The sequence below is a fragment of the Heloderma suspectum genome, chromosome 6 (genome assembly GCF_057233095.1).
Source record: "Heloderma suspectum isolate Gila_16-S chromosome 6, 16-S_ref, whole genome shotgun sequence".
In the NCBI taxonomy this organism is placed as follows: Eukaryota; Metazoa; Chordata; class Lepidosauria; order Squamata; family Helodermatidae; genus Heloderma; species Heloderma suspectum.
Window position 1 is genome coordinate 95,691,495 of NC_139463.1, and position 21,616 is coordinate 95,713,110.

General features: G+C 43.0%; 1 protein-coding gene across 1 annotated transcript in view; it reads left to right on the plus strand.

Moving 5' to 3' along the window:
- Positions 1–5,593: 5,593 nt before the first annotated feature.
- The window catches only part of LOC146341919 (serine protease 27-like), a 40,482-nt gene continuing 24,459 nt past the window's right edge, over positions 5,594–21,616 (plus strand). Inside the window, exons 1-3 of the mRNA XM_084805261.1 lie at positions 5,594–7,533; positions 19,443–19,848; positions 21,047–21,156. Of these exons, the coding sequence (XP_084661387.1) occupies positions 21,099–21,156 (58 nt within the window). The 5' untranslated portion in view covers positions 5,594–7,533; positions 19,443–19,848; positions 21,047–21,098. The remainder of the gene's footprint in view (positions 7,534–19,442; positions 19,849–21,046; positions 21,157–21,616) is intronic.

Here is a 21,616-nt window from a genome sequence, read left to right on the forward strand (position 1 = left end):
TGTTCTCCCTATTTATATGACCATATCTCCAAATATCAGTCGAATGGTTTTCTTCTCATTCTTTAAAATAATTTTGGAAAAATATCAGTAGTAAGATTCCTGTTAGATGGGCCAAGATGTTGTAGCTCACTGAAACCCACTCCTACCACAGTTTGACCACAGACTATTTCTTCTAGCGCTTTCATGTGTATTTGGGCGGGGGGGACGGGACGACTAGACTTTAGCTACATTTGGTGTTTAGATCTTTCCCAAAGTTATATCTTATCCAACCAGGAAACCAACCAGCATTAAATATCTGCTCTCATCATCTGTTTTCATGTCTTTCACTCTCTGTATAATATCATATTTTATTATTACTGCCACACCCCTTCCCTTGAAAAGGAGTATACACCCCTCTGAAGTTTAAGTTCTTTCCCATATTCTACATTTCCTCTCCTTGGCTGTGTTTCTTGTAGAAATAACATGTAAGTTTTCTCCTTTCATAACAAAGATGACATCTCATTTCTTTGTATTGCAGAGTTTGTTTATTTAAGGCATTGTTGCCCTGTTCTTCAGCTGAAAAGGCACTCAGAGCAGCATTCGTATGATTAAGAAATGGTACTTGCCCACAGGCTTACCATCTAAAGACATAACACCAACGAAATAAAGGATGGTGATTTGACATGCCCTGCCATAACAGCCAATTACTGAACTAGACTTATTTAGCAGCAACTGCTTCCTATTATATAAATGTTTTGCATCTTGAATGGTTTTAACTGTAGGCATATCTGGATTGCGTGAAATCTGTTCCATCTGTTTTTCATGGATGGTCAGGTGACTTTCATTCTGTTATATGCCCATGGATGGAATCAGATTTTTTCTTTGTTTTCAACTTTGCGCAAAGTCACATTGCACAAATGCGCAGTGGTGCAGATGCGCACATGGAAAAATGTGCAGTTTCCCCCAAATGTGATTTATTTATTTATTTTGCTCTAGCCTATGGGGGAAATGCACATTTTTGGTCTTTTTTATTTTTTTCTCTGAGGAAATTTGCGCAAAATTCAGGAAAGTTAGAAAACCAGTCCACAAGCCCGCAGAATCCACCCCACAGCAGCAAGGCCAGTCCTCTGCAGAATCCATGGGTCAGATTCATGAAAATCTGAACTCATTTGGTTCTGTTACAGATTTCTCCGATATCCCTATTCAATCCATTCTGACTTGATAAAAACATCTTTCATTTAAATGGTATACCTGAGAGATTATATACTCCAGATGTTGTTGGACTACAACTCCCATCATCTGTAATCATTCTGTGTGCTAGCTAGGGCTGATGGAAGTTGCAGTCCAACAACATCTGGAGGTTCACATGTTCCCCATCCCTGGTACACCCCATCTATATCTAACTTTCTCTTGCCTTAATTTCTCAGCTGAGAAGTTGAATTCCCAATGTCTGAGAAGAGTTTCAGGGTGCAAATCTTTTAAAATCACGCTTTCCTAAGCATCTATCATCAATGGCTTCCTGTGTCATGCAATCCATAAAATCTCATCTCTGACTTTCCAACTATTAAATGCAACTAAGGCCACAAACCTATTGGGATAATCGGCCGCCTCTGAACTCAGAGGCAGCCAACAATCCAATACAAGGGCAGGTAGAGCATAGAAGGGATCCTCTCCTCTCCAGATGGCACATGGGAAGTGTAATGATGCTTCCGCAGGCTCCTCCCCTCTCTGCCCCGGGAATGCCCCCTTTTCACCCACTCCGGTTATGAGTGCAGAGACGGGGAAGGACAGTGCCACCTACGAGGCAGCAGGGAAGGGGGAGGGGAGTGTGTTTCTGGGAATGGAGCTCAGATCGCTGGCTCCAAGCTCGGTTCCCAGAACCCAAAAAACCCTATGGCCATCTAGACACTGCCTACTGGCCATAGGACTGCTCTCCCTCACACCTGTCAGTTGTTTATCCTCCTTTTCTAAGAGCTTGGTCAAGGCACTCAATCAATTTTGAAAATTCTGTTTCCTCTGAGAGACCTTGGAATTCCCTGTTTGGTGTTTTATTATTTGTTTGTTTGCTTGTTTCTCTCATTGTGAGTTTCTTCAAACTGTTATTTTATTTTATTTTATTTTCTGTATCTTTACTCTGTACTTTCTCTTTACAAGCTGTTAATTCTGTTTAATTTTGATTAAATTGCTTTTCTGTTTCTGTTTGATGGTCTTTTATCTCTTTCAGCCATTTCACATTCTCCAAATTTCTTCTCACACTTGCAGACTTTACATAATTATTAACTGTAAATGTCTGTAGACTCTTTAAGTCATTTTCTTCCTCCTTACTCTCTTTACTTTTATTTTTCTAAGGGCTCTTCTTTTTAAAAATGAGCAATAATTTGGCTTTGTCCACTCAGTTGTTCCATAAATGTGCCTTTCTGTCAGACAGAAAAGCATCCATGCTTTTGCTTCCTAGCAGAAATCAATTAAATTACTCACTTCCTCCCGAGAGCTTATACAATTCATTTCTCAGATATAAATTAATTCAATTCCATAAAAATTGTGAGTATATACACATTTAAGGTTTTATTAATCCAATCACTTAAAATGCTTTCACTATGAAGATACTTATTAAAGTCTCCAGTTCTTAGAACAACTTTCCCCACTCTGGCACCCTCCAGATATTTTGGACTTCAACATGTATAGGCCCTCGCAAGCATGGCCAATAGCTAGGAATCTGAGAGTTGCAGCCGAAAACATCTGGAGAGCATCAGGTTGGGGAAGGCTGCTTTAGCACAATTTTAAAAAACTGGGTTTCAGATGCATCTACATTAAGGAAAACATTTAAATACTTGCAGTACATAGAGGCAATTTATCATACTTTTTAGTCCAGTGAGCAGTTACAACTGAATTCATCCAGGCTAATATTTCCAGTTCAATAAAGTGCTTCGAGTACATAGAAGTAGATTATCAGAATTTACAGTCTGTTGGGCATCTAGACCAAATTCTAAATTTATCCAAGGTAATACTTCTTGCTTAATAAATATTAAAAATTAAGATATCAAAGTCTCTTATCATTTAGGGCAATCAAAAAAAGGACCAAGTTCAGTAGGATAATAAGGCCTTTCTTCCAAATTTCAAGAGAATCAATTTAATTTTAGTATTGTCACTGTAAGAAGCTCAATAAAGTACCTTCTTAGTGTTAATCTAATTCACCAGCAAAGAAAAGAGAGAGAGATTTTCCTCAGTCCTTCCCGAGGACGTCCTAAGCTGTCATCCTTTGCATGTGGTCTCTGGCCTCTGCCACTGCATTAGTAAAGACGGGAGCAGAAATACAGTGTGGTCCAGAGCCAGCTACTCTGTCCTTTTTCCTTCCTATCAGGACCTGCACTGCTGCAGCTTGGTTCCAATGGCAAGGATTGGGGCTTACTTCAGAGGAGACCAACAAGGCAGCCCCACTCTTCACAGTATCTAGGTCTTCTCACTCACAAAAGCATTTCTGTATGAAAGAGTGTGATGTCTTCCAACCGTGTGCAGGAGTGCCTTCCTTGAGGTAACAAATAGTCAAGAAGAAGCTCCTTTCCTGACATCCTGCAAGAGCAGTGAAGGCAGCTGGTGATATTGTAACAAAGGGCTGGATGCGCCTGATCTTGTCTGATCTCAGAAGCTAAGCAGGGTCAGCCCTGGTTAGTACTTGGATGGGAGACCTCTTGGGAATCAGGCTTCCTCCACTGAGGATTCGATGGTCTTGTAGGCCCCTCCCAACCCTATGATTCCATGATTCTAAGTTGCATGGGCCTTGAGATACAATCCAGCACTTAAATATTATTAATTCTTATTATTATTACATTTATATCCCACCTTTTTTCCTCTTGCAAAGAACTCAAAGTGGCTTACATAATCCTCCTCTCCATTTTAGTCTCATAGCAGCCCTGTGAGGTAGGTTAGGCTAAGAGTCAGTGACTGGCTCAAAGTCACCCAGTGTGCTTCATCTCCAAGTGGGGACTAGAACCCAGATCTCCTGAGTCCCAGTCCAACACTCAGACCACTATACTACACTGGCTCTGAACCACTGTTGCAGTGTTTAATGTTGCAAGGTGGTAATGTTGCATGGAAATGTTGCAAGTGAGCATCATAGGCTATGGGGTTGGGGTGGATGGGACAAATGCACAACTGTACTGGTGTACTAGAGAAAAATCACCACCCTGCAGAGTTGGTGTAATGCCTGTGGTTTCTCAACCTTTAAAAAAAAAAAATTAAGGAACTCCTGTAACATATTGTGATATCTTACCCAACTCACTCTTTCTACCCAGACAACATGCCCTCTCCTGCTTAGCAGAGCCAAGAGAAGTACCGGGCTCTCTGGGGAGCTGGGGGTGGTGAAACAGCAGGGATGACGGCTAAAATGTCCTTGATGGAAGACTTGCGACAAGTCCAACAGAACACAAGCTACAACCTATTTGGGGCCCATTACATGGCAGTGACGGCAGCAAATGGCAGTCTGCTAGGCCCAAGGAACTGCCTGCTTCAACAAATATTAGAGTAGCCATGGAGAAGTCCAAAGTTCAACATCTGAGGAAGGCAGAGAAGGTGCTTGTGCGTCAAAGCAAACTCTTTTGCTTATGAAAAGCATGACTAATGTGTGACTTTTGTAGTTGATAACAAAAACACAGTGATAAGAAGCTGAGAAACACCTGTGGCACAGCATATGACAAATCTTTAATATCCTCTGAGAAGAGTAAATGTGCTTACCAAGCAAGGAAAAGACAATGCAATAACCATTTTAGTGTGCTATTGTTTTAATGATTTGATTGATTGATTATATTTATATCCCACTTTTTTCCTCTTTAAGGAACCCAAGGCGGCGTACATAATCCTCCTCCTCTCCATTTTAGCCTCACAACAACAACCCTATGAGGTGGGTTGGGCTGAGAGTCTGTGACTGGCCCAAAGTCACCCAGTGAGCTTCCATGGCCAAGTGGGGACTAGAACCCAGATCTCCCAACTCCCAATCCAACACTCTAGCCACTACACCACACTGGCTTTTAGTAATGACTTTTTGTTTTTATGATTTTCTTGCTTTCAGTTTGTTGTACATTGATTTGATGGCTTTTTTTTTTTTTTAGCAAAGAAGGCAGTATAGAATTCTTAATAATAAACAAAATCAGTAATCAAGAAGCACTGGTGAGCTTTCCCATGGAAAGATGTTGTACACTTATATCCACTTACATGCTCCAAAAATGACATACATGATGAAAATCACTTAAAATTATAAAGAAGATGAAAGATATGCTTTCATTGTAGCAGCCATATCGGGGGTCAGACTAAGTAGCCTCATGCAGTCTCATGCTTCATGTTCTTGCTGAGCTCTTTCTCCCTTGAATATATTGTTGTAAGCTGACGAGACACAGGAATTCCTTATCTTGTCAAAGGTCATACAATTGTATATCTTGTTCTCTGCTGTTCTCTTCTGTTCTCTCCTTATCATGGCTACCCTATAACCCAGTTCTTGTATTATAAACAATAGTGCTAAGAGAAAAAATGTTGAGGATTGCAACCCCATGCGGGAGGGGGAGGAGGAGCCGTTTCATATGTGTCACAATGTCTATAAAACCAATGTGCTAATGTAAATCGGGGCTTCTGGCTCTTTGGAAATGATTCCAGCCTTAAGCCCGCGCGTTAAATAAAGAATCTCTTTTTCCTTCACTCCGTGGTCTCTCTGACTCTGGGTTCTGCAACATAAATGGTGCCGTGACTCGGATGTGGCAGGCTCTGAGCCAGACAGGTGGCAGTTGCCTGCTCTTGATCGCCGCACCGGGAAGACGAGCTCGGCGCATGCCTCCCTTTCTTGGCGCCACCGACCTTTTTGTCGAGTGAATGGGAGAAAGCCTGCACCGGGATCGCCCAAACGGCAGCGAGCAGCAAGAGAACCTTGGGAAGCGGAGGAAGGAACTTGAGCCCTGCCTGTATCGCAGCTGCAATTGAGTTGAAACCCACATTGGAAGCCTTCAGGAGAAAGGCAAGTATATGGGAAAAAGAGGGCCCTGCCTTTAGGGAGAAAGGCCACTGGGCAGAAAAAAAGAGGGCCCCGCCTTATGAAGAAGGTCAGTGTTGGTGGTATACGTATACAAAAGAACCTACTCCTTGCAGGTAGAAGGGGGGCCTGATCACACCCCCGAGTGGGCGCCAGTACCTAGCACGCCAGTACTCAGTAGGAAGCTGAGGAAGCTGGGGAAGCCGTTTTCCGCTCTGGTAAAAAGTGGGAAAAGTGGGTGGGAGGGACATATGGATGCAGTGGAGAGATTGATGATTGTGTGAGTGGCTACTGCGGTTTCTGAAGCATACCGTTGACCGTCCGGGTGCCCAGGCCAGTAGCAAAGTGCGTGGTGTGAAAAATCCTCTTGTGTCGGCCAGTGAGACCCCTTACTCACTGACCAATTCCCATTCCCTAATTGTGTCTGTCTTCAATTTAGGAGGGAGGCTATGGGTGGTGGGGGAAGCAAACCTTGCACCCCCTTGAGATGTATGTCAAACAAAGAAGGGAAAAGGTTTTTTTAAAAAGATTCAGAATAGAAAGAGAAAACAGCAAAAAGCTCAAGGTTGAGCTGAGAGGAAAAAAAACAAGATCTGAGGCTGTTAATTAGAAAAATGTTGCAGGACAGTCTGGCTTTTAACAAAGCGTGGGAGCGTGAGAGTGTAAGGCCGAAGAAGTAGCTGTTAGCCTAGCGCGCCGAGAGAGGGGGGGCAGGAAAATTGCCCACAACGTTCTGAGTTGTGCAACATCATCACCTCGCCTAATTGAGATGAAATCCCTAAGAAATGGAAACTGAAAATGAAGACCCAGAAGATGAAGGCAAAATAGAAAATAAAGGTGAAGAATCAGCCCCCAGAGCACAGGCTAGACCCCTCTTCGAGTGAAAAGTGTGCCATAAGACTGTCCCAAAGCAGAATGAAGCGGAAAGAGCACGTTGAAGATCTCTGTCAAGGTAACCGTGTTTAGCTTTGAACTGTGTTAAAATTGCATAGAGCCTGTAGCTACTGACCATCAGCTATATGATTTCTGAAGAGCGTAACCATTAAGCTTTTGCCGTGGGATTCCCTGCAATGAAGAAATCTCACTGATTTGAGTGTCCAGTGTTACACTGCCTAAGTATGTGTGCTAAAGAGACCAAGAAACCAGACAGCATGTTCCTGGCCAAGCCAAAATCATGCTACTGCCATGCTCCTGAAAGCTGCAATAAACTGTGTAAGCTGGGAGACCCAACCTGATTGAGAAGAAAAGATATTGGAGCAACTGTCTTAAAAAACAATGAGATCTGTGTAGCTGGCTGGCTGACGCTGTCAGTGATGTTACAACTTTAAATTAAGACTGTTTTCCTGTTTGAGACCCCAGCGAAGAAAGCTAACCCGAGTTATTTGTTGCCCGTGCCAAAGCAAGAATTTGGTGGCCCTGTACCTCATCCTGTCCTGTTTTGAGCTTGGGATTTACAAATACAAACAAACTGAGAAGTTTGCCTTTGAAGTCCTGCAAATCACCCCACCGCCTCCCCGAAGATTAATGGCTGCCTGAAAAATGCAAGTATAAAGCGATGCCCATCACCCCCCAGCGTCCTGAGTTTCGGCACTCAGTGTTTCAGTGCTTTCGTGTACCAGGTTAGAAGAGAAAAAAAAAGAGTAAGTTTTTAAAATGTCTGTGAGAGAACCTGACAGAAGTAAAATAAAATTTACAGAGGAGTTGCCCAGGTTAAAGCGTCACGGCTAGAGAGCTGAGCTGTGCCGCTCTGTTTAGATAGAGGCCTTGCTAAAAAAGTTAAAGGCCCTTGTCTGTCAGAAGGGGTGTAGGGCCACACTTTCCCTTTTTAAACTGATGCAAAAGTGGAGAGCCTTTGCTGGAAACATCGCATCTTCATTGCCCAGAGCCTTCTCTGTTTGCCTCCATCAATGTCTGGGCTTTTTAGAGACACTCTGCACATGAACTAAAATTTTAAATTGTCAAAGACTTGCCATGGACAGTGCTGTGAAGCTTTGGATAAACTTGAACTCTCATCGCTGTAGACCATGTGTCTGTGTTTGTAGTCAGCTCAGTGTACAGCAGGCTGAGTTTGATCTGTGACTTTTAGATTTCCTTCTGCCAGAACTCATGCAGCATAGAGTTGCCGATGCAAAAATGGTGACCTAGAACTCTTTGTGTGTGTGGGTATGCCTGTCCCTTGATTTTGATGAGCCCTGAGCTTTCAGCCAGAAGAGCAGTATAATTGCTGGATCTGCTCCATCATGCCTTACCATGCAAAAAGTGTTTTCCATTCATTGTGTTAAATTGCAGAAAAAGTTTGTTGTGTATATTTTATGATTTCTTAAATATCATAAAATATATGTGATATTTGCAGATTAGTGTTAGTTGCAACTCCAAATGATACTAAGTGTGGTTCCCAATGGATGACGAAGAGAAAAGACAAAAGCAAGTAGAAAAGAAGGAATAGAGAAAGTAGAAGACAGATAGAGAAGAGAGAAAAAGAAAAGGCAAAAGACAAAGAAAAAACATTTGTAAAAAAGAAGCGTGGCCATAGTTGCCCCCAGGGTAAATTAAAAGCAGCTGATTGTGCCTGGAGCTTATTACCTGGGGTAAAGTAGCCACAATAATGTAATAGTTCTTTAAAATGAAGAAAGTGTAACTAGAAGGAGAAGAAGAGCCTATCCCAAATGTGTGTCATTGGGACTAGTGTAAGGCAGAAAAGTTTAAGGAAGTTTAACTTGAAAAAGACAAATAAAGAGACAAGGCTGGTGCATGGAGCAGAAAGTTTTATATAAAAAGTTTGAAACATGATCTGCAATACAGGCAGATCAGCAAAGAAAAAGAAAGCAAAAGAAAGAGAAAAAATTTGTCTTCCCATACTAATAAATAAAAAGTGTTATCAAGCACTTTGGGAAGCGAAGTTGTTTACAGGAAGCTGTGCCTGAGAACCAAACACTTCTAGCCTATGCTGAAAATGCTTGCTAGTGTTATGGGTAACATGTATGGTATAAATAACCCATTTAGCCCAATAGCTCGTGGTTCAGAGAAGCTGTCTGATCCAAAAATTAAGTACGCCTGTGTGCTGTAAGTTACCCAATAAAGTCTCCTTGTAAATAAACCCCCCCCTCGCTGGAATCCCAAAACACAAGTGGGGCTGGAGCGCCTCACCCAGTATCAAAGCCTGCTGTTAAAAGCCATGAAAGGCAGGTATAAAGAAGTCAATTAATATGACCAAAGTGTCTAAAGTGCTGCAAGGTGCCACCGAGGCCCCAGAGCGCACTTGGAGCGTCTTTCAGATGCCTATCGCCAGTACACCCCCCTCGACCCAGAGGCCCAAGAAGACGTAAACGAAAAAAGAAAAGAAGAAGACCCAGCAGAGGCAGAAGATTCTTAAAAAAGAACCAGTGTGCCCAGTGTGGACAAGATGGACATTAGTGGCATGAATGCCCAAATAAAATAAATCAAATACACAAAGGAAAAAACCAAAGGGGCCAGAATGGGCGAAGAGGGAGACAGCTTGAGAGGGGCCGTGACATTGACTGTGAGGGGCAGTGACATTGACTTCATGATTGACACTGGAGTGGCATCAAGAGCAAGCAAACGTTAGCCTTAAACAAGAAGTCCAAACACTGAGCAAAGGTCTTCAAGCCCAGCGTCGCTTTGTCTTAAAAAAAATAAGCCATTCCCATCACAGAAGTTCATCCTTTCCAACCAAGAGTTAAAGTATGAGTTAAAGAGGGAAAAATAACCCTTTGACTCCCAGATGGAGAGGACTGAAAACTGTCATACTTTCCACCCCCACAGCTATGAAAGCAGCTGGAGTTAAACCCTGGATACATTGGACACAAGTCAAAAGAGAGAGAGGGAGAGAGTAGACTGTAAACAGAAATCCTGAAAATCCTTTAAAAATCATTCTGAAAAAGCAGTAAGAAGACTCAGGCTAGACCTTACTGTGGACACACCGGGAAACTGTCCCCCTGCGTACGGTCAGACCTGCAACTGGAGAATTGAAGAAGGGGACTAGACCCTACTGCAGCTTGCCAGGTGAATAGCTGCCCAGCGTACGGTCAGATCCCAAAGAAGATCAAACATGCGTGTTGTAGTGTTAGTAGTGTTGCATTGTGTTTCCTTAATAAGGTGCAAAAAGGGGGGCCAGCCCCTGAAAGAGAAAGTTTGTCCCAGGGATTTGCTGATAATTACTGGCTTCACCTGGCTAACATCACGAGAGTAAAACATTTTTGTTTGCCAAGAGGTATACCTGCAAACAGGCTTATTAGCTCTTGCCTAATACCTGTCTGTAGACATCCTGAGAAAATTCAAAAAGATACCATGTTAAAAGTTTATGGTGTAAGTTTAACTTATTCCCAAAATGCTAATTGGGGCATGGTTGCAAAGATCCTACCCCCTACAGAGTTCACTCTACGCACCCCCATCATTGCTGAAACAAATGCTACGTGTGCACAAATGCTTAATTGTCAAAAATTTTTCCAGAAAATACAAAGCTATCCCTGGCCCCCTTCCACTGTAATAAAATTCAAAACATATCTTTTAATGATGCCCACATACTTTTGCCTCATGGATGGTTTTAGACATGTAATTCCCGCACTTGGTCATTCATTCCTGCCAACTTGTCTGATAACCACCCATGTTGCCTCAGCCGCCAATTGAACTGGTGCCAATTCTTCCCCTGTAGCCCGAGAAAATCCATCAACGGCAGCCTCGAGCACTCCAACTAACTAAAAATTGTAATAGTCATGTGCAGTTATATTCTGACTCAGAAAAATTGGCCTTAGCAATGTCACTAGTTGGGGTTCCAGGTTTAGCCTTGGCTAATGGTCTAAAGAACAACTGCTTAGCTTGCAGCTTAGCCAAAAGCATAAATGCCACCTCACGAGCATTGTCATTGTTAAATAAAGAGTTGCGTGATCTAAGAGGTGCAGTTCTAGAAAATAGAGCTGGTATAGATTACCTCTTCCTTCTTCATCATTTAAGTTGTGAGACACACCAAAAGCTCTGTTGTTTTAACTTAACTAATAATGGCAATGCTGTAGATGAACAGATCAACAAGCTGCACAATATAGTAGCTAACAAAACAATAAGACAAAACAATTAGCTCAATTAGTTAACCCCTTGGCTTCCAGATCTTAGCTGGCTTAAAAGCATTGTTCATCCTAATTCTACCAGTATTGTTCATAAAAGTTCTGTTATGTCTCTGCGTTCCTTGTCTTATGCGCTGTTTAACCAATCTGTTTTATGTCTCAGCTAGTAAAACTGCTGCCCTCTATGCTCTAATAGCCCAACAAGAGGCTAAGTAATATGTATGTCACAAAAAGCTTTGTATAGTTATCAGAAATGCTATAATTGTAATGAAATTATGCATTTAAGGGGGGAATGTAGCAGCCATATCGGGGGTCAGACTAAGTAGCCTCATGCAGTCTCATGCTTCATGTTCTTGCTGAGCTCTTTCTCCCTTGAATATATTGTTGTAAGCTGACGAGACACAGGAATTCCTTATCTTGTCAAAGGTCATACAATTGTATATCTTGTTCTCTGCTGTTCTCTTCTGTTCTCTCCTTATCATGGCTACTACCCTATAACCCAGTTCTTGTATTATAAACAATAGTGCTAAGAGAAAAAATGTTGAGGATTGCAACCCCATGTGGGAGGGGGAGGAGGAGCCGTTTCATATGTGTCACAATGTCTATAAAACCAATGTGCTAATGTAAATCGGGGCTTCTGGCTCTTTGGAAATGATTCCAGCCTTAAGCCCGCGCGTTAAATAAAGAATCTCTTTTTCCTTCACTCCGTGGTCTCTCTGACTCTGGGTTCTGCAACACACATAGCTCCATTCCAGTTCTTTCTTTTTTCCTTTCCTATTATTTTATTTCTCCTTTCTCCCTCTCTTTCTTATTTTCCACTTTTCTGTTTTACCAGTTCAGCTGACGATGAAAGGATCTTGTAACCCACTGCACTGGATGGGCAGATGGAAATTCGTTCTATTCCAAAATGTTAGGCAGTCTAAAATATCCAGGAAAAATTGTGATGAATATAAACCAGATGGGCTGGAAGGAGTTTTAGTGGACATGTGCAGGTTTAGGATCCTGTAGAAAAATGGCCTGGGGCGATTGCTTTGACAATGCCATTCTTATGCCACTTCTTTGATATTAGGTAATCATACAAAATTAAAACTTTCAAAAACAACAAAACAATGATAAAAACCAATAAGAATAAAACATGACAATTTTTAAATCTAGTTTTTGATGGAGGGTAGTACATTTAAGATTTAAAACCAGCTAGCCCCATATGGCACTCAATAAACTGACTCATTTATAGGCCAAGGGAACAGGTAAATCTTTAGAGCCCATTTGAAGACCTGTAAAACAGGCCTGGTAATTGTCAACTGGAACAGACTTCCAGGCGGGGAGGGGGGCACTACCAAGAAGGCCCTAGCACCAGCCTAATTGTTCTTGCAGGTGAATCATAGAATCATAGAATAGTAGGGTTGGAAGAGACCTACAAGGCCATCACGTCCAACCCCCTGTGCAGTGCAGGAATCCAGGTCAGAGCATCCCTGACAGATGGCTGTCCAGCCTCGTCTTGAAGGCCTCCAGTGTGGGAAAGCCCACCACCTCCCTAGGGAATTGGTTCCATTGTCGTATTGCTCCTACAGTCAGGAAGTTTTTCCTGATGTTCAGCCGGAATCTGGCTTCCTGTAACTTGAGCCCATTATTCCGTGTCCTGCACTCTGGGATGACCGTGAAGACATCTTGGCCTTCCTCTCTGTGACAGCCTTTCAAGTACTTGAAGAGCGCTATCATATCTCCCCTCAGTCTTCTCTAAAGGCTAAACAAGTCCAATTCTTTCAGTCTCTCTTCATAGGGCTTTGTTTCCAGTCCCCTGATCATCTTTGTTGCCCTCCTCTGAATCCTCTCCAGTTTGTCTGCATTCTTCTTAAAGTGTGGTGCCCAGAACTGGACAGAGTACTCCAGATGAGGCCTAACCAGTGCTGAGTAGAGGGGAACTAGTACTTCCCGGGATTTGGAAGCTTTGCTTATATTAATGCAGCCCAAAATGGCATTGGCCTTTTTTGCAGCCACATCACATTGTTGGCTCATATTCAGCTTTTGATCGACAACAGTGCCAAAATCCTTCTCGCTTGTAGTGTTGTTGAGCCACGTATCCCCCATCTTGTAACTATGCATTTGGTTTCTTTCTCCTAGGTGCAGAACTTGGCATTTATCCCTATTTAATGTCATTCTGTTGTTTTCTGCCCAGCACTCCAGTCTATCAAGATCACTTTGAATTTTGTTTCTGTCTTCCAGGATATTAGCTATCCCGCCCAATTTTGTGTCATCTGCAAATTTGATCAGCATTCCCTGCACCTCCTCCTCCAAGTCATTAATAAAAATGTTGAAGAGCACTGGGCCCAGGACTGAGCCCTGCGGTACCTCACTCGTTACCTCTCCCCAGTTTGAGAAGGTCCCATTGATAAGCACTCTTTGAGTCCGATTCTGTAGCCAACTGTGGATCCACCAGATCGTTGTTTCATCTAGCCCACTTTGAGCTAGTTTGCTCATCAGGATATCATGGGGGACTTTGTCGAAAGCTTTGCTGAAGTCGAGGTATATTATGTCTATGGCATTCCCATGGTCCACAAGGGAGGTGACTTGATCAAAAAATGAGATCAGATTCGTCTGGCAGGATTTGTTCTTGACAAATCCATGTTGGCTTCGAGTAATCACTGCATTGTTTTCAAGGTGCTTACAAACTGATTGCTTTATAATCTGCTCCAGGATTTTCCCAGGGATTGATGTCAGACTGACTGGTCTGCAGTTCCCAGGTTCCTCCTTTTTACCCTTTTTTGAAGACAGGGACAACATTAGCCCTCCTCCAGTCATCTGGCATTTCCCCCATCCTCCATGATTTCTCAAAGGGAATAGACAGCGGTTCTGAGAGTTCTTCTGCCAGTTCCTTTATTACTCTAGGATGCAGTTCATCTGGCCCTGGAGATTTGAACTCATTCAAAGTAATTAGGTGTTTCTTGACCATATGCCTATCGATCTCAAGCTGCAATATTGAGTAATGCTCATTACTTCCCAGTAATAACGTATGGCTGTGAGAGCTGGACTATAAGGAAGGCTGAGCGCCGAAGAATTGATGCTTTCGAACTGTGGGGCTGGAGAAGGCTCTTACGAGTCCCCTGGACTGCAAGGAGGTCAAATCAGTCAATCCTGAAGGAAATCAACCCTGACTGCTCATTGGAAGGACAGATACTGAAAGTGAAGCTCAAATATTTTGGCTACCTAATGCAAAGAGAAAACTCTTTGGAAAAGACCCTGATGCTGGGAAAGATTGAAGGCAAAAGGAGAAGGGGACGGCAGAGGATGAGATGGCTAGATAGCATCACCGATGCAATGAATATGAACTTGAGCACACTCCAGGAGAGAGCGGAGGACAGGAAGGCCTGGCGTGCTATGGTCCATGGGGTCACAAAGAGTCGGACACGACTTAACGACGGAACATCAACAACAAACCAAATGATATGGACAGGATTATTGGAGAAGTAAGACCAACTATACAAGTCCACCCTTACCCTTCCTTGCTGATAATAGGCAGCCAGAGGAGGACTGGCTAATGGCAAAATCCTATGCATGTTTAGGCAGCAAAAAGTCCTACAACTCCCAGCATTCCCCAGCCAGCTGTCTAAACATGCATAGGATGGGGCCCTAGGTGGGTAAGAAGAATGTTCAATTCCTCCTTGTGGGTGAGCTTGGTTCCATCTAGTTTATAGGACAGTCTTCCCCAACTTGGTTGCCTCAAGATGTGTTGGACTACAAATCCCATCCTCCCCACCCAGCATGGACAACAGTAACCTTTTATCAGCATTAGTTGTGGCCAATGTATGTCACAGCCAATACTTGTTTACTAGATCAAAAGCTAAATTAAAATCAAGAAATGATACAAATAAATGTTTAAGCAGAGTGGTAGGTGGCAGTATTGCAACCGAAACTCTCCCCATGACCTGAGTTTGATCCCAGCAGAAGCCGGGTCTCGGGTAGCTGGCTCAGGTCGACTCAGCCCTCCATCCTTCCAAGGTCGGTAAAATGAGGACCCAGCTTGCTGGGGGAAAGGTAGTCAGGACTGGCGAAGGCAATGGCAAACCACCCCGCTACAGTCTCCCATGAAAACGCCAGCGTAAGTGGTGTCCCTCTAGGGGTCAGTAATGACCCGGTGCTTGCACAGGAGGAACCTTTCCTTTTTTTTTTCCCTTGACCCTTAACATATTTAGAGATCAGAGCAATCTTAAGTGGGGTCAGGGTGGAGTGAAGCAGTATATCTTCCCTTGCTTTCAAAGTTCTACCAACGTTGTGGCATCCTGGTTCTTTTCATTTTAAAATTAACACACATACCCATTGAAAACAATTCAGGAAGAGAATTAGCTATGCTACTACTGGCTGCCATATCTGAGTCCCCTCTCATAGGGGAATGGAGGATCAATATACCCCCCGCCCAGGACACACTGTTCGATGGGCTTTCACTGGTGGAAAAACCACCGGTTGTAGATTTACATCTGGAGAGCTTTCCATGGGCATAAATGGGTCCTCCAGGGGGGATGTCTCCACTCCACCAGCAAAAGGGGACATCAGCCCCATCCTAACCCCTCCTGGAGGGCTATCTGAGGGAGTAAGGATTGAACTGTAGATCATGTAACATACAAGACAGGTCTATCATAGTCCAAGCCTTTCTAAAGCCAGCCTGCTCTCATTAATGATACATTTTACATTTCCTCAGAGTAGCAACAGTTGAAGGAAGAACCTGGCATATAGCAAAACCATATATCCAGAAGACTAAGGCTGCAATCCTTTACCCACTTGCCAGGGAGTTAGCCCCATTGAACTCAACGGCACATACTTCTGAGCAAATGGGATTGCACTGTAACACTCTAAAAGTCCCTGGATCAGGTGGAGTACTTTTTAAAAAAGGATTCCTACAACTTTACTAGGTGACCATCCAACAGGAAGAATTCCAGTTAAATGTTAACAATTTTGCTAGGATCAGAACCTGCCAATCTACATCCAATCTGAAAACTTCTAGGCAAATCCTATACTGTCCAGGGGCCTTCCCTAGCCATGAGGATAATGTTGTTGTTGTCTATTCGTTCAGTCACTTCCGACTCTTTGTGACTTCGTGGACCAGCCCACGCCAGAGCTTCCTGTCGGCCGTCGCCACCCCCAGCTTCCCCAAGGTCGAGTCCATCACCTCCAGAATATCATCCATCCATCTTGCCCTTGGTCGGCCCCTCTTCCTTTTGCCTTCCACTTTCCCTAGCATCAGCATCTTCTCCAGGGTGTCCTGTCTTCTCATTATGTGGCCAAAGTACTTCAGTTTTGCCTTTAATATCCTTCCCTCAAGTGAGCAGTCTGGCTTTATTTCCTGGAGTATGGACTGGTTTGATCTTCTTGCAGTCCAAGGCACTCTCAGAATTTTCCTCCAGCACCACAGTTCAAAAGCATCTATCTTCCTTCACTCAGCCTTCCTTAAGGTCCAGCTCTTGCAGCCATAGGTTACTACGGGGAATACCATTGCTTTAACTCTGCGGACCTTTGTTGTCAGTGTAATGTCTCTGCTCTTAACTATTTTATCCAGATTTGTCATTGCTCTCCTTCCAAGAAGTAAACGTCTTGTGATTTCCTGGCTGCAGTCAGCGTCTGCAGTAATCTTTGCACCTAGAAATACAAAGTCTGTCACTGCCTCCATGTTTAATGTCTTTAATGTGTGCCACAGAAATGGGTGGCCCCTCAGGGAAGTCAGAGGCAGGCCAAGACTTATCTGTTTATACTGCCTGCAAAAATATAGTTCAAATGAGATACGCATTCTCCAGCCTTTATTGGAGCCCCATATAAAACCTTCCTATCATTCTGGCCCCTTTATATTAACCTCCAAATTTAGCCTTTCTTTTAAATATGTGCCAGACCAAATTCCTTCCAGTTGGTCTGGTATTCCATTTTTTTTTCCTGTCTGATCAGAATATTCCATGTGATACAATATAAAATTAAAAGGTGCTTGATTTTTTTCAAGGTCTTAGCTTTCCTTAATAATTTTGAGAGTTGCTTCTTCTTATCCTAACTTTCCCAATCCAGCTATACTCACATTATACACAACAAAGGTATTTTTATGTGAAGCTGATCTAATGGTTTCAAATGATCAATTATATTCTGGTAGACCCATCTATTCCCAGTTTGTCCTCAAACATGTGATACCTCAATTCCTTAAACTTGCTAGTAGCAAAGAGTTCCCTCATAACATTTACAGTCATTTTAAGAGACCATTTGAGGCATTTTTGACATATATCTTCCATTCTGTACTGGAGTCTGATACTGTCATTGGATACACATTTTGTAACTGCAGTACCAGTACAAGGGATAAATTATCTCCAGTGCCTTGCATAAGTATTCACCCCCTTTGGCTTTTCCACATTTTGTTGCATTACAACATGAAATTAAAAGGGATTTAATTGGCATTTGTACCATTTGATTTACACAACATACTTAACACTTCGAAGCTGCAAAATATTTTTATTGTGGCACAAATTTAATTAAACAAAAACAAACTGGCATTTCTTCGTTGCATAAGTATTCACCCCACTGAGCCAACACTTGGTAGAAGCACCTTTGGCAGCAATTACAGCTGTGAGTCTTTGGGGGTAAGTCTCTACCAGCTTTGCGCATCTGGATCCTGAGATTTTTGCCCATTCTTTTTGGCAAAAATTGCTCAAGCTTTGTCAGGTTGGATGGGGGCTGTTGGTGAACAGCCATTTTCAAGTCTTGCCACAGATTCTAGATCGGATTGAGGTCTGGGCTTTGACTGGGCCATTTGAAGATATTCTGGTTCTTGTTTTGAAACCACTCCAGTGTAACTTTGGCTGTGTGTTTAGGGTCATTGTCCTGCTGGAAGGTGAGCATCTGGCCCCAGTCCCAGGTCCCATGCAGACTGAGACAGATTTTCCTCTAGAATTGCCCTGCATTTGGCTCCATCCATCTTGCCCTCAGTTTCCCAGTCCGTGCTGATGGGAATGATGCCCACAACATTATTCTGCCACCACCATGCTTCACCATGGGGATGGTGTTCTCAGACAGGTGAGCACTGTTGGCTTTGCGCCACACATAGCATTTTGCAGTAAGGCCAAAAAGTTCAGTTTTGGTTTCATCAGACCAGAGAACCTTTTTCCACATGTTTGCTTTGTCTCCCACATGCCTTTTGGCAAAATCCAAATTGGATTTGATATGGGGTGTTGTTGTTGTTGTTTGTTTTTTTCAGCAATGGCTTTCTTCTCGCCACTCTTCCATAAAGCCCAGCTTTGTGGAGCGTCCAGGTAATAGTTGTCCCATGGACAGTTACTCCCATCTCAGCTGTGGATCTCTCCAGCTCCTTCAGAGTTCCCATTGGCCTCTTGGTTGCTTCTCTGACTAATGCCCTCCTTCCCTGGTCACTGAGTTTTGCTGGACGGCCTTCTCTAGGCAGAGTCGTGGTTGTGCCGTATTCTTTCCTTTTTGTAATAACGGATTTAATGGTGGTCAGGGGGATGTTCATAGTTTGGAATATTTTTTTAATAACCCAACCCTGATTGGTGCTTTGCCAGAACTTTATCCCAGACTAGTTTTGATAGCTCCTTGGTCTTCATTTTATGTATGTATGTATGTATGTATGTATTGCATTTATATCCCGCTTTTTTTTCCTCTTGCAAGGAACCCAAGGTAGCTTACATTATCCTCAACAACAACCCTGTGAGGTGGGTTGGGCTGAGAGTCTGTGACTGGCCCAAAGTCACCAGGTGAACTTCCATGGCTGAGTGGGGACTCAGAATCCGGATCTCCCGCCTCCCAGGCCAACAATCTAGCCACCACACCACACTGGCTCCTCATGGTGCTGTTTGTTTAGATTCCCTCTCCAACAAGCTCTGAGGCCTTCTAGAAACAGGTGTATTTAATCTGAGATCATGTGACACTTGAGTCGCACACAGGTGGACTCTTCAACTAATTATGTAACATCTGAAGGCAGTTGGCTGCACCAGAGCTTATTTAGGGGTGTCACAGCAAAGGGGGTGAATACTTATGCAATCTAGACTTTGCAGGTTTTTTATTTGTAAATCATTTTGTAAAATATGTAGATTTCCCCCTCCCCCTTTGACATTATGGACATTATTTTGTGGAGATCAGTGACAAGAAATCCTAATTAAATCCATTTTAATTCCAGGTTATAACACAACAAAATGTGGAAAAGTCAAAGGGGGGTGAACACTTATGCAAGGCACTGTATCATCTAAAGTAAAACATTGCACAAAAGGTTACGATGAAGGTGTTATTAAAAGGTCATCTACATTACTGGCCCTTTGGCCTGGTCATTGATTGAAAGAGAAGTATTTCCTCCAGGAACTCCAGTTTGAGTTTGCTTTGTTCTCCTGCCCTCTCAGGTAATACAATTCAGGCACGTTGCCAGAGGCAAGACTCCACTTAAGGCACTGCCTCACCCAGAGAAAAGTTGCCATCTTCTCCTGATTTGCTTGCCAGGTGCTGCTACTCTTGAACTGTGTACATCTTAGCAGAGGAATCAGATGGACTTTGGACCTTCTTCTAACTTTTCCCAGAATATAGATCCTTCACACCTATGTCCTGGATGAGAGAGGAGTGGAATTGTACTGGGGCAGGGCTAGCTTCTAAAGAGGCCATAAGGCACTGGCACCAACTGGATTAATCACAACTGAGACAAAGCGATACGGGTCCTATTAATCCACTGAGATAAGGAGTGTGTAATAACACAGCAAGCGCCTGTTAACATCAAAGGTCATCATACTTGGAGGAGCAGCAGGCAAGAGGCAGGTTAGTCCCTCGGCTTTCACAAAACGTGGTTCTGGTTTTTTTTCCCATCTAAATCATCTCAGCTGATGTTGCGAGAAGAACTAATCGTAAGTTTTGGGAAATATCCCAGTAGAAACTTTGGAATTATGTGATAAAAGCCTTGGAGTGGATTATATCTTTACAAGGGAATCTGAGGATAATGTGGTAGAAACCAAATTGTTTCTTTCTAGATGTAGGATTTGCTATTAAAAGGGTCACATATTTTACCAGTTCTTATGCATTTGTACAGGCTTCTAGTTAATTTTTGGGCACAATTCAAAGGGCTGGTTATGTTATATTTTATTTCCCATCTTCAGCTAGAGTGCCAATACTCAGACATCCATAGATCTGCTGTTCTCTCTGATAACTCCAGTCTCTGCCCCTTGTGCCTGGAAGCTCTTCCCAAAATGCCTCTGTGGTCACCAGGCACTTGTGGGGCTGTCCAGCAGCTTGCACAGCATGGTGAATGGGGCTGGCTGGAGTCCATGGACTGCAGTCCAGCAGGCCGAGAAGGGTTATCATCCCTAACTACTACTGCTGTATAGCCGTTAAGGTAATCCGAGCACTGCCAGAAAGTTTGGCAACACTAAGAGTTTTTTTCTACACGAGGCTGTTAATTGCTGTATCTACTTTTGGTTTCATCACAGAATTGAGATCTGAGCTCTACACAAAGAGCTTTTGCTTTTCTGCTCTCCCGCTACATAACTTCTAGCTGGCACTGTGCTATAGCGGAATAGTGCAAATACACAAGTGGGAAAATGCCATTTCTTTCACTTTCAGAAATAATACCCCATTTTCCCTGCTCTAAAAGAAAACCAGGAAAGTGCTCTTAAAAAACAGAAGCAAAACTGGAGGATCACGACATCGTCTGAAGAACCTGTAAACAACCATGAGCAAGGAATCACGAATGCACAATAAATGCCTCATGTAGAAAAGCTCTAATTCTCAAACTGAGGGAGATGGGAGGTCTCAGGATGTAAGAGAGAGACAGGATTTGGGATGCTGCTGTGATATAGAGAATTCAGGGAAAAGGGACTTTGGGATGGCATCCCCAAACTCAAGGATGAGGAAATGATACCAGCATTATCTTTTCACCCTTGATAAGAAATTTTATAGTGCAGCTACCAAATGACATTGGGATTGGAGTAAAACATCTGTTGTCTTCTGGAACTGATTGCAGCTGATCTGCTGAAAGGACATTTCAGAACAGGACTACACAAGAAGTGGCAACTATGCCAATGGTATCCTCCTTAATGACACTGTGGCTGCTGCAGGTGACCACCATAGAAGGTAACTGATAGTTTGGGAAATGCTCAGGGGTTAGTCCAAGGTTTAATTTGTAATACAAAAGGTGTGGGGGCTCCTGGAAAGTCACATCTTCCCCCACCATCTATCTGGTAAGCTTTCCTAATAGCTAGCAGTCAATACCAGTGGTCAGAATTTTCCACCTGCGAAATCTTTTTTTAATGGTGTAGAAACTCAGACTAAGAATGGGTGAGAATTCACTCCATCAGACTTTTTTAATGCATTTCCCCATTTCGTACCTCCAGGAACCAAACACAGAACAGAATGCAATTTGCAGTTGGAAATCTGTATATTTCCAAGCTTGCAATGTGTTTTCCTAAAAGAAACAAAAACATGTTCATTAACATTTGTACATTTGAAAAATGCCCAAAGAAAACTGCCAAAAACTCTAAACGATGCTTTCAGCAATGGTTGCATGCATACAAAAATGCATACATTTAAAAAT